Source organism: Triturus cristatus, chromosome 8 (genome assembly GCF_964204655.1).
Source record: "Triturus cristatus chromosome 8, aTriCri1.1, whole genome shotgun sequence".
Classification (NCBI taxonomy): Eukaryota; Metazoa; Chordata; class Amphibia; order Caudata; family Salamandridae; genus Triturus; species Triturus cristatus.
The window spans coordinates 1,609,501,505-1,609,515,351 of NC_140591.1; the positions used below are offsets into that span (position 1 = coordinate 1,609,501,505).

At 43.6% G+C, this 13,847-nt stretch overlaps 1 protein-coding gene across 1 annotated transcript in view; it reads right to left on the bottom strand.

Moving 5' to 3' along the window:
- Nucleotides 1–13,847, bottom strand: part of APBB1 (amyloid beta precursor protein binding family B member 1) — a 424,653-nt gene that overhangs the window by 334,071 nt on the left and 76,735 nt on the right. The window contains exon 3 of the mRNA XM_085623528.1: nt 9,538–10,358. Within this exon, the coding sequence (XP_085479654.1) occupies nt 9,538–10,342 (805 nt within the window). The 5' untranslated portion in view covers nt 10,343–10,358. The remainder of the gene's footprint in view (nt 1–9,537; nt 10,359–13,847) is intronic.

Here is a 13,847-nt window from a genome sequence, read left to right on the forward strand (position 1 = left end):
GGAAAAGTAACTTTTATAAAGTTTCCTACTCTCAGTCTGAGGTTCCTGTAGGCTAAATTTGCATTTGCTTTCCCACGTCTGACAGCTAGTAATTAGCATGTGAAAAGGTATGAATACTTACCTTGATCCTACCAAGGAACAAAGAACAAGCTGACCTGAATTGGCAGCGAGGACTCCTCTGAGCTGGACAGAAAGGGTGGGGCTGTGACATTACAGTGCCACATATGGCCCGACACTGGAATGCACTTGAAAGGACGGGAAACAGTATTCCAAAACAATTCTTGGGTATCCACTGTCAGGTTTCTCGAAAACCCTGCTTTGTTCTACCAGACATCGGTCTCTGGGTATATTGGGGATACAGTGACTGCCCCAAACTTGAATTTAGTGTTGACGTGAGAGGACCCCAGGATTACCATACTACACACCAACCCCTCCATCCCCCCCCCCCCCCCCGATTGCTATGAGAGCAAGTTTAGTGGGGGCGGAGACTTTTATCATCTCGAAAATTCCCAAATTGGTTAGGGTTGGCCCCCGGAACTCTTACTCCAATGGTTAGGGAGTGCCCACGAGTAATTCTTACCCACCCATTCATGACAGGCAAAAATATGGCATCTCCAGGAACCCCTTTCACAATAGTCCTGCACTTGGGGAAGATCAGAAGGGACTGGACATACTGTCCATGTCCTGAGAGGAGGACTGGATTTGCTCTCTTGTATCCAGGACAAAGAAGAAGTCGACTCCAAGTGTCATAATACTGGTATCACTGCGGGAAATGAGATCTTCACAGTCAAATATGGTTTCCCTTTTATCTGTCTTTATTTTTAGTTTCTCAGTGAAAACAAAAGGTGTTCTGATTTAATATAAATAAGTCCTAACGTATATATTTTGTCATATAAAGTTAAGTGTACTTTAAGTCCTTAATCGTTCTCCTCTTTGCGTCTTTTCCAGGATCTTCAAATCTCTCTTGGAGCCACTTGCCAGAGCGACCGGACGTCCTCAAGGAAAGAAAATAAATGTCGGGGTGAGGCACTTCACTTTATCTTTTTTTATATAGTTGATTGGCTAAACATTTCCTTTGGTGGTGAGCCTATGTGGTCATAAGAAGATTAAAGAAATGTGGACTTCCCAGTCGGTAGACCTTACAACAGGAAGAATAACAAAGAAAGATAGCATGTTTACTGATGGTTATCCAATATCGTTAAAGTAGAGTTAGGTAGACAAAGATGTAATAGAAGGGAGGGTTAGCTTTACGAAGCATTTCCCTTTCCTCCCTCTTGTTTTCCCCAGAGTCGGCCCGTACCTGACTTAGCCTCGTTTCTCCTGAGACGTGGCGGGGCGACTCATTGTTTGGTATGCAGGCTCTCCAAATTCCAGTCCGACTGGCAGAGGTACCAGTATTCGTTGGTTCACAATTCTCCGGTAGATGGGGGTTGCAAGTACTACGTCCTCCGGCACCAGTGAGATTAGAATCGCCAAAGCCCAAGAACCCTCCTCTCTGCCAACTGCGCGACAAAAATCAGGTCAGCTTTGGGTCCAGTATCTCCAGTAGAGAAGTACTTAAATGATCTTCCGCAATTACGCCAGGATCCTCTTTTTTCTTCTCCGGTGCCTTAAGAAGGCCGGTCGCCTCCGCGATTGGTCCCTTTGCGGTCACGTTACCATCTTCATCCGGTTCACAGACTGCTAACTCTTCCGGGTTGGTGGAAGAACCTGGTAAGTGCGATTGTAGAGGGAGAGAAGATTGTATAGGTGAGTCCGAGTCTGTAATCCATAGAATAGTCCAGGGTATCGTATCGTCTTCTTCAGGATCCCGTTCTAACTCCAGTCTACAGCTGACATCGGTTAAAGGTACAGGGACATAAATTACAAGAGGCCTGCCCAGCTGACCAGTGGCAACTCGACATGGACTGAAGCCTGCTATTTGGCCTCTGTCCAACACCCTGTGATTCTCTAAGTGCCTCCCCAGAGGTTCTGGGGGTGCTTTAGAAGTGTCCTCCTATGGTGGATTTGGACTTAAAGGACTCAAGTCAGTGTGCTTAGGTTCCGGTTTCCCATGACCATGAGCATCAATGGAACTTTATTTTTTGGTGGTTTTCCCATTTAAAATTTTTAAAGTTTGTATTTCCTGTTCCCCTTATTGGATTTTTGTCACTAAGGTGTCATTCTATTTATTACATTTTACTCTATTTTTGTATTTTTTTAAAATTGTTTTGCAAATCAACTTTATAACTGTTTTGGTACTGCATGAATACTTTACATATTGCCACTATATTAAACCCATCTTCTCTGGGTCATATGTGTTAAGAGGTTTAACTCAGGGTAATGTAAAGGATTTGAAGGTTCACCCTGATAGGATTGTGATTATTCCTTGAGGTGGGAAGGGCCCTGCCTTCCAAATAATCCGATTTCTTACAATAATTTTGTAGATATATCAAGGAGTGTGACTGCTCCGATATTTCATAGCACAGACACAGAGGAAGTTTATAAAGTTCCTCTCAGAGATCCGGTGCAGTTGGCTTAGGATTTGGGCTGCAGAGTGGTGAGTCCAAGAGGTTGCTTTGTAAGAGATGGCTGTTGTTGGAAAGTGGGAAGATAATGTTGTAGATACAGCAAGGAAAGAGGTCACTCAGACATTTCATGGCAGGCAGACAAAAACGTCCAAGCACATGCATCAGAACGTATGTACACACCAGTGAAATGACGCAAACACCATTTGCTTTATTTTGGTATGAAAGTAAATGAAATCAAATTTAGGGCCAGCACGGTTTCCACCATGTGGCCATTTGCCGGAGGCTTCTTCCAGCCTCTTGTGTATCAATCAAGTTAGCTTCCGTCTCAGCCTTTTAGGGTGACATATGGTCCTCTTAAAAGAGCAGTGGATCTCGAAGTGTGCAGTTCACGAGGCAGCGTAAGCCAGATGCCTTTGCGATCTGTCTTAGGCACATATTTGTTACACTGTCTTAATAGAAATTTTGTTAAAAGAACAATTGATGGACAGAATGCTGATCAATGTCAAACATTCACCCCAGTATAGAGATCTGGGCCTAAAAGCCATAGTTTTTTGCTCCCCATGTAATTTTGTTCCCATGAATTTTTTGTCTGGTAAGTAGTGTAGCGTAACAGTTGTGAGTCTCCCATTGACCTAGCATTCTAACAGGGATTGGTGATACACAACAGAAGTCTAAGGACAGGGTCAGTACCACGAGTATAAGTGACTCATTACTCATTTTTCAGAAGGTTTTCATTGCTTCAGTTATCAGGAATGAGTTTTCTGAATTCTGGGGGTGGTAGTAAAACAAGGGGCATAGCTTTTCTATTCCCAGGGGATGGTTTCATAAAGGATTTGAACTGCAGAGTACATAGGGCCATCACAGCTTTGTGTAAAGAACTCTAGAAGTTGTAGAGTCTGGCCAATGAGCTACTCTTCCCTAGGGGGCAAAAGAGAAGTGTGACACTACAGACCATGAGGGCCCTAGGACAGATCAGCCCCTTCTGCACTCAAAGGCTAACAGGGAACGTGATCACCATCAAAGGCGAGTATTTCTGAAAGGCAGAGAAAGGCTTTCTTAGTTGAACAGCTCATATTAAGAAACAAACCCTCTACCAGGAAATTAATTTCTGGGTCTAATGGCAATCTTGAGCACTCAATTTGTGAACAGCAGAGAAGGTGTCTTCAGAGGGGCCCCAAGCCGATTTGGGAAGAAACCACTCGTGACATTCAAGCAGGGTTTCTAAGAAAGCTAGGGTAGAGGCAGACTAGAACCCTGAGAACGCAGAAATTTGGGAGAAAGGAATAATAATGACGGAAATGGGATATTTAAGTCAGATAAAAGTATGCCACTCACGATTGACAGAATGGACTCTCTTGGACAGGGTCACCTGGTATTTCAGTGCTACTGCTGAATGATCAATAAAATCCCAGAAAAGCAGCCCAGACCACCGAAACAGACCCCAATATATCAACTTTCATAGCAAGATTCTCTAAGGACCACAAAAGGGTATCCCAAGGCCCTGGCAATCCAGGATTATTTGGGAGGTGTGGGCAAGGGAGTAATTCTTCTTTCCCCGTCCTGAAACAGAGCAGGCCAAGGCAGTGGTTACCGAGGTAGTTACCCAAGCTTCTCAGGATGCAAAGTATCCAGATTTGTGAGGTTAGCGTTAAGACTGGACCAGTTCCACAAAACTGGCACCTCCTCACAAGGGATGCCTTTGTTCGGCAGAGAGGAATCAGGTACCACACAGGTTAAGGTACCCAAAGTACTATCACAATATTGTTTTGTTTCTGAGAAGAGTGCATTCTAATAGACAGACATAGATGATGAGCAATGGGGCAGTGAGACAGGACTGTGCCAATCAGGAGGTTTTTTAAACAATGCATTTCTGCTGGAGGAAATTGAAAAATATTTATACTGTGATAATCCTAAAGGAATTCAATACATAGCTCTGGTACAGGCACTTCAAGATAGACAGGGTCCATCTTCACAGGGAAATAAGGAAAGGGAACTGGATGGTGACAGAGGGCTTAAAAGATGTTGACCCGACAGTGCCCATCACATCCCCTCACCACAGGTATGTGGCACCACCAGGTGCTCAAGTTGGAGTTCTTTGCCTTCGGACTCTCCCTAGTTCCATGGCAATTAAACATATGAGGCCTGTGGTGGAATTTCTGAAGGCCAGGGGGAGTCGGGCTATTGATATATTTGGACAACATACGGCTAATTGCCCAGGATAGTTCAATTTTGTAGGGTCATCTAAAGAGTACTGCAGACCTCCTCCAGTATAAAGGATTTGAAATCAGCAGGGACAAGTCAGGTCTTTCGTCAAGTCTAACCATACAAGTTATGAGGTTTACAATGGCTTCCATAGCAGCAGCTCTGAGTTTACCACAGTGCAAAAGGTTAACAATTAGAAAGGTGCAGAGTATGTAACTGAGAAGGGACAACATTTCTCATTACCAGTCTTTTGGTATCCTCGATTCAAGATACATTTTTGACACCGCTCCAATATGGAGCAGTGCAATGGCATAAGATGGAACACTTTCATATACAGAAGTGATAAAACACTCCCTGGGAGCAAAGGTAGGAGGGTGAGATTCGGAAGAAGCTGGATTAGAGGAAGGCCGTAATGACTGTGCGATCATCGGAACATCCCCAGCCCAAGTGATAGAGTCAGATAACAGCTAGTGGGACATGCACTGTAGACACTGCTACTGGAGGAAGATGGGTAGTAGTGGAGCCACCCTGCACATCAACAACTGCCTGGAACAGCTATCAGAATGGCTTGATGGGAAAAGCTTGGGCAAAGAAAGATCAAGATTTTGCGTCAAAGGAAGGGGGCAACAGGGGCATGAAATCAAAGCTTTTGGTGGTACTGGTGAAAGGGTTTTGGCATCATCGCCTAGTATCAGAAATTTGAAAAAAGGAATATGATCTTGGTGAACAAACCTTGGTAGGAGGCTGAAATTATCTGTACTTTCAGGATTCTATTGACTGGAAGGTGGAAAGATGAGTTTTTAGGATGCTGATGTCTACAAGGGGTATGTGGGCAAGAGATTTATTTACCACGGAGTTGAACACCCATATAACTAGGTTCTTCAGCAGGAGGCTAGATCTGAAGGCTGTGGTTGCAGTTGATTCACTTAAGGACATGAATTTGGATTGTCCACCACTCTCCATTCATCATGAATATGAATGTGTTAACACAAGCGTGAAGACAGAAGGCTCACCCCATTCTGATTACTCCGATATGGAAGACACAGGATTGACTTCTGATTTTGTTTTGCAAGCGTCTGATCTCCCTGCTACATTTTCAGACTATTTTGACTGTACCCTGGGGAAGCTTCTTCCTTTGGTCTTGAAGGGTCTCAATGCTTAGTGGTGAAGAAGATTGTCACAGAAGCCTTTCAGAACAATTGTCATTCCGCAAATAAAAGGCACCACCTTCAGGCAGAGTTAAGAGAAGCAAGTTGGCTTGCAGTTGCAAAGAGAAGGGTCACAATCCCACGAGGCAGAAGTAGCACCCGTTCTAAATGTTTTTGTCAGAGCAGCAGTCAGTCAACCTACAGGACAATAAACTCTTTTTGATTAGCGATTTTGGCAGGACACAAATCAAGTGATGAGACGTCAAGAGGGGTAACACCCATTGTTTATACAAACCTTTCAAACAGGCAAGGTTGGCCAAGCTCCCGAAGCCCAGATATTTGCAACTGTGGGATTTGAGCTTAATGCATCAACTTGCATTACCATGAATAAATGATAATCTATCAAGGAAGCGATTTTCAGCCAAGCTGGAGATGATGCTGCACTGCGTTTCCAGTAAAACTGTCAAGTGGGCAAGCCTTGATTTTGACAGGTAGAAGATTTACCTCAGATGATGCCACAATTACAGCCGCCCGGAGAGAAAAGCTACGGAATCAATTTTGTATGCTGATGTTCCAGACAACTCTAGGTTATAAGTGTCTTAGTGAGTATGAAGCCATTACAAGAAAGCAGAGAACAAAAAGGGCAAGGACCTTTCACCTAAGTTTCATCCCAGATTCTGGAGACAGGGGTTACAGATGTTATGCAAGAGGTAGGCACAAACATTTCAGTGTTTGTGCATTTTCTCTGTGGGGGCAAAGGTCTACAAGAAGTTCCTAGTTGAAAGCAAGTTGAAGGACAGAATACACTCTGCGGATTGGTCTTCTGACTCTTCGTAAAGTTTGAATCTAGGCCTGTGGTAGATGTAGCAACTTTAATGCACAATTCGAAGCAGCATAATCTTCACCTCCGATCCGGACACAGAGCATACCATTTCTTAGATCACAAGACGGAACATTTAAATTCTACTTAGGACACATAGATGAAGATTACAGGACCCAGGAACTAACACTTGTAAGTCTTGTTGCATTCGCCCTCCCTTAAATTTTTATGACAGGAAGTGGCATAATGTTTTTAAGAAGTGTATTTTAAAACTGTGCTTAAAATGATATTTGTATTCGATGCATGATATTATGTTTTTCCTTTGGGTAGTCTGAGATTTGTTTCACGTGGTAGCCTTTCTACTACTTCAATTTGTTACTTGGGAACAGAGAAAGTTTCTGCTCTTTAGCTAGGAATTTTTATTTTAGAACATCACAGCACAGAACGACAGTCAGAATTTAGTGCCAGACGGTGGTACTGCAAGCCCATGTTCCAGTGCAGTACCACTACGACATAGCACAACTGTCCAGCACCATCATAAGACCTGCACACCACAGCCCAGCAACAGGACCAGCTTAGAGCAGAAACATACATAACCACATGCTCTTTTTAGTAACAAAGAGACCAGAACCACCATTGGTCCAGAACACCATAGTTCAGAAGCACAAAATTACCCAGCACACTGCAGACCGCCACCTCACACCAGCATCACTTTCTAGCCTCAGTACACCATAGCCCACCACTTTGAGCAGAATAGTTCAGCACATCACAACAGTAGTCACCACTGTTTCCAACAGTGGCATAGACTGGCATGTTCATTTGCCATGCAACAGTGTCCACCAGGTAGCTACACAGTATCAGAACTGTTCAAATGCAGCCCAAGATCCAACTAGTGACCTATGAGTCTTTACATCACACCTACCATTCAAACTGATGGAACACATCCAATAACCACACTATCACAGTGCTCAAAATACACCAGCCACCAGCTTCAGACACAGCACCCCAGAGACTAAACCAGCAGGCCACATTCATCATACAGGCAGGAAGTCACTGAAACACATTTCTGATGCAGCCCAGCACATCAAAGGTCTGGTGTATGTGGCAGGGTCTTTTTTATGACACATTCACCTAACATACATATTAGGCCTAATGTTATGGCAAACATGAATGCTCTAAATAGTTATGCTCTAAATAGTTAGTGTGTCCATGTGGAATGCTTGGGCAATGAGAAAACCAATGCTTTGAATGGTGATACTAGCTAACGGAGTTTGAGAGTTCGCCATATTATTTTACAGGCAGGTTGACATTAGTTGCGCTAATGAAAACAACAGATGCAGTGAAGAGGAAACTTCCATCCGGGCAGCACAGAAGGAAGTATGGTTTGACATACAAGAGACTGCACAGAGAATCGTTTGGGAGAAAGGTACGACACCTGGGAATTTGAGAGCAGCAGAAGCAAATAAAGGTTGCTGGGAGAACATGTCATGGACCTCATCGGGCTGTAGGCCTGGAGGTTTCCTAGAGGTATCTAGGGATACCACATGTCTTAGCATAAGGAACTACTGTCAAATACTGATCATTTAGACGATACCATGAGCATAATGTAGAAAAAGGTGTTCGGTAGAGTTTAGACCAATTATCACATAAAAGAGTAGAATGTGCCTAGGCATTTTCTAATGTTTATCTTGTTTTATATTACGGCTACTGATATTGCAATAATAATTTCCTTCATTCTGACACAAGGTTTTCATGCCGATTGTAGATAATAACCTAATATTATACATCCCACAAAGCTGCGTCTCTCTGCGGCTCTCAGGAGTCGGGGTAAGGGTCTATGCATCAACAAACAACTCCTGCAGACGAGACGCCCTCTGACACATTTGTCGGATTCCTTCCATTCTGTATATAGAGGAGCCTACCTCGCTGTAAAGAAGGGAGACGCCTGTCCATTTTCCTTTTCTACAAAGGGGGTGTGAGGAGTTTGATCCCCTTGGGGCCAAGGAAATCTTTCTAGGCGTTCCCTTCAGTGTGGGGGCTCACAAGAAATTAACATCTATGATGAAGCACAAAAAGTGTGTGTGCATTTAAACTTAGTCAGCACATTGTATACCACATGAATTGGCACACAGCAATGTCCGCTGCACAAACAGCACAAGAAAATCAGAGACACCAGCGACACAGCTAGCACCTACCATCTGAACCGGTCAATAAAAGCTACGCAGCCCATAACTTTACAGATTAGAATCCGGCAAGGTATACAAAATCCAGCAGTGCCAGCTGCCATTATGATGGCTAGGAGGATGACAAAAGCACAGCATTCTCTGCCCAGAAAGCTGGTCACCATGCCAGGTACGCATACAGCCTAGAGGCAACTATTTTGGCCACAGCGACTACCGCAGGGCACCTGCCAAAAAGCCTCAACAAACCTAAACAGCAGCACATTTTAAAAGCCCTCACAGTTAGTTTTGCTGCCAATCACATGCCGGCAGAGAGGCGCAAGTAGGTATCCCTTCCAGGGTCAGCACCCGATTTTCACTAAACAGTAGTGGGGTCTTGCAGCAGGCACCCCGCTTTTATTCCATAACCTCAGTGAATATCAATTCAAGTGATTGTCATCTTTAAGGTCACTGTTCGCCGGCTCCAATCTAGTTTAGCTACCCTTGGGTTTATTAATAAAGACTGTATGAAAGGGATTTTCCTGCAGGGTGGCCTTTCACTCAGAAATAAACTGTTAAAGTTACTGCAGTGGCAGAAGATTATCTAAGCTATTTTCACTCCGATAATCTTGTGCCACTGCAGTAACAAATAAAGCCTTGCTATCCATCATCAGCGACAAGTCAAGCATGCATCCTACCTGTGTCATCGGGTGAGCTGTAGGATGGGCTCCCCTGCGACAGCGTGGCCCAGCTGGAGTCCTCGTCACTGGCAGCGGTGTTTCGCATCCCAAACAACAGGCTGGCGCTCTTCCCCGTTTCCTTTCCTCCCTCGGGCTGGGTATCCATGGGCAGTTTGGCTTCCAGGGCTTCGGAGCTCATTTCAGACTCTGCTGTCTCAGCAGTGATGGGGTCAGTTTGCTCACTCCGCACAGGCGTGGAGTCCTCTTCCTCGTCCTCTTCTGGTTCTTCATCCTCATCCTCTTCTCTTTTTTCATCCTCATAGTCCCCTTTTGTGGCCTCCTCATTGATGTCTATTACCAGTTTCTCGAGCCCACTGCTGCTGTTCATGGAATTCCTGGCAGAGACCTCTAGCTCGGAGTAGTAGTTGAGGAACCCCTTGGTGCTGGAAGACGACTGGATCTCTTTCTTCTCATGGAAAGGGTTCAAATTTGACAGTTCTTTGATGCCGCCTTTCTCAGGAAGCTCGGATGTAACATTGCGGTTTTGGTCCTGCTTCACGTGTTCTGCGGCTTTCCGCATCTGATTCTGCCCTTCTTTCATCCACTTGGCGTTAGTACGGTCTGATCCCACCCCGTCTGGCGACGTCTCCAGGCCCATTGCACTGTGGAGATTGGTGGAAGCATAGATCTTGCGGCTCTTCGGGGATGTATTCCGTCTGATCTCACTATAGAGGTCGTTGTGGGATGAGTGAAGGTTTAAAGTGAGTGGCGACTGCAGGCAGCTGTTATCATTCACAAGATCTTTACTCAGAGAGCCTGACATGGCCTCACACGGGATCCTTTGGAGAGAAAGATTGAGAGATACGTTTAGAGTCAGAATGTCTTCCTGAATCACCAGACTCAATATACATTCTTCTAAACCATGGCTGATCACAAGCTCACACCCAATCACACACTACTGGAGAAGAAAAGAGTTACTGCTTCACGGACAAATGAAAAGACACCACAATTCAACTGCATTCGTCATGTAATGAGTGGATGCATGAAATAACACAGGAAGACGGGCATTATTTGGGCAAGGCTCTTGGAGATAAGGAGGATGGGCACCTGATGGAATGCCACTCAGATTAACACAATACGAAGGGCAGATCGTGAGCATTACACTGGGTGAATGGAGTAAGACAAAGGGCAAATGGTATTACATCATTGCATGCCGACTAGGCGGGAAGAAGGGTAATGGGGTAGAACTGCAATGAAAAGTGTAGGTATGCAGGGCAGGTTCAAGATGCAGCGCATATTGGTAGTGGATGCCAAGTAGAGGCTAAAGCAGCAGAGACAGACAGGAAGTGAATGAAGAGAAACAGACAGGATTAGTCAATGGTGGATATTATGCATCTGAAACATTGCACATCCAAGATCCTGACTATACTCATCTGCCTTGAAATATTTCACGTTTTTTCAATAATGATGGAGACAATTTTACAACTATATTAAAAGAAATTCCCTGTCTGGGAATGTCTTACAACCAATAAAAATAGAATATGCAATTGCAGGACATTCCGCTGGATGGCAGTGAAGCGAAGCAATTATTTCCCTCAGTGTTCTCATTTTTTTTTAAATCAGACATGTGGGCTTGGAACGCTTTCAACATGTAGGAGGGTTGAAGGGCAGCAGATAAAGTAAAACAAATGTTACCGGCACAGCGATTCAAGAGCTCTGTTCCTTCTTCTGGCTGATGGATAACTGCCTATCCTGCGGGCAGGTCTGAAAAGGGTTCTTTAAGAAAATGGTGTCACTGTACTTTTTCTAAAAATGGCCTAAAAATAACCATCTCATCGTGATGCAAGTGTCCTACCAACTATGTGGGTACCACTGTCTCAGTCTCAAGACCTACATGTTTTTCCAACAATGGCTAAAACGGTGTTGTGGAAGAAGGAACGTAAATACTAACAGGGCCATTATTGCAATGAAGGCAATTTCACCTTATTTTTTCCAGACTCTGCATTTTTTCAGGCCCAATGTGAACCTGGTTGTAGGACCCAAAAAGTGCTGGGAGGGAGACACAGTACAACAGGACAAACCTCAAACATAACACGTTTGCAGACCTTCCTCATCGACAGCTAGATGTTTGAGCAATGGTTCATACAGAAAGAACCGCTTACGAAAAAGGAGGGTCTTTGAAACACTAATGGTGCTGTGATGGAATAAATATGAAGTATCCAAGCGGACAAGTCTCAATTTAATACAGCTTACAAATGCAGAAGAGTACCTGACAGGAGATGATAGATTTTGCTAAATTTCTGATGGAAACTTCAACCTAGTGATTAATGATGAAAAAAAATCCTTAAGTAATTTGTGCTCTCCAGAATGAATTTCAATGCTTGTGAGACGTCTAAATTATAAAAAGAATCCTCAGCCAAGGACGTGTTAAATCTAGGATGGAACACAAACAGAAAAGTGAGACCTGTACAGTTGAGGTGGATTTCTGTAAATTCCTTTAATGCTAAAGAAGGTATCGTTTGAAAGACTGTAGCGTCGCACTGGAATACAATGGAAGGACCTTCAGAAGCAGGAGCCTGAAGATACCCGATCCTCTCAGACCAGTAGACCGAAGCAGATGGGTGCTTATCCAAGCAAACAATATTCCAGGTTTGATGGACTTGTTTATTATACAAGCTCCTCACAGGTAAAGACCCCATTGTGGAGCTGGATCTGTGCGGAGCAGTGGAGAGTGCAGATAAAACAGACCAGTAAAATGTCCCTTATTGACCTCATTCTTTAGTGAAAGAGAAACCCTTTGGCAGGTCTGGTTTGATCTAAAGCCAGCGTGTAAGTGAACATATTGAGATCCTGTATAGGACAATGACATATTAACTTATGGATCGTTATGCCATCAGCAAATTTACTTGTCTTTTACTATTCATACACAATCACGTTTCCTTATGACTAGGCTTTGTCTTTGCACATTGCACTTTCTTGTGGCTTTTCCTAAACAGGCAAGTTGGTGTGAGAGACTGACTCCCTGTCCTTGTAATAATTTATCCCAACAAAGCACAATGCACTTGATGCTGTTTACACACTTTATAAAGATACGAGGGCACGCTTTATTAAGCCTGTTTTGAAGGAAATTCACCCTTGCTCTTGAAGGTTTTAATTATTTACGATCCTGTTCTACTGCTGCTATTTGCAGCGCTGTGCTTAACTTCAATAGTTAGGAAACGGAATGAATTGTGATAGGGAAGTTAGGTCTCGAGTTATTTTAGGCTATGATATAGGTTACATAAACCTGTGATAGACTGAGAAGATGTTGTATATCATTAAAATCTGTGCCGGGGCATCAAGAACATTGGAGGTGGAAATGTTCTTTTAATGTAAGAAAATTGTATTTGAACATTTTAAAACTGTGAATCAATATATGTATTTTATCTCAATTGTTGTATAAATGTTTTTAATTTTCTTATGACTAATTAACTATTTTATGTATGTATGGTACACTTTTATGATACACATGAATCAAATAAAGTTATTCGAACTTGAACTTGAGATCCTGTATCAGCCAGAGAAGTCATTAAGGACTAACAACCTTCAGAGATTCATGCAATGGGCTAAGTGGTTTACTGAGAGTTCAGTAACAACCTACAGGCGACTTGTGGTGGTGTCCTCAGTACCACACCGAATGGTAGAATTGACATCTGCAAACCCACTTTACACATTCCATGGTTCTTCAAGAAACATTCTCTTAATTTCAGTAATTGTAGGGGGTGATGAAGAATCAGATTCTCCTTCTGGACCAGGAAATCTAGGACTAGAGAAGATCCAGGAACCTAACGCAAGGCACATGAAGGCTAAAAGAGGCAGCTAAAAGGGGTCTACCAACATTGATTTTTCTGGCCTTAAGAGTGGGCTGGATCTGGAAAGTGAAAGCCAATGCATAAGGAACCTCCCACAATAGTCTACAAGGATAGCATTCCCTAGAGGTTCTCACGGAGCGCCATAAGAGAGGCAAAACAGGACACAGGGACACATCTGTGGTAAAGAAATACAGCTTTAAATCCCAGGAGTCAGACACCACTGGGGTCATCTTGCTATGAACTTGTCAATTGACTGCAGTGTATTTGAACCTGCTAAGCATCACCTTCCACAAATTACTTCTATTCATTCTGCTAGTCTGAAGAAGAGGGAGAAATGATATGGAATTAAAAATAATGGGCCTTTAGTCACAATTACCAATGTGGACACGTGTTTTAACCAGATGACTAGGGAGTGAATTGTGAAGAGCTCCAGACTCTCCTGCTTTCAATAGACCCTGGGAAGGGTTATCTGAAATT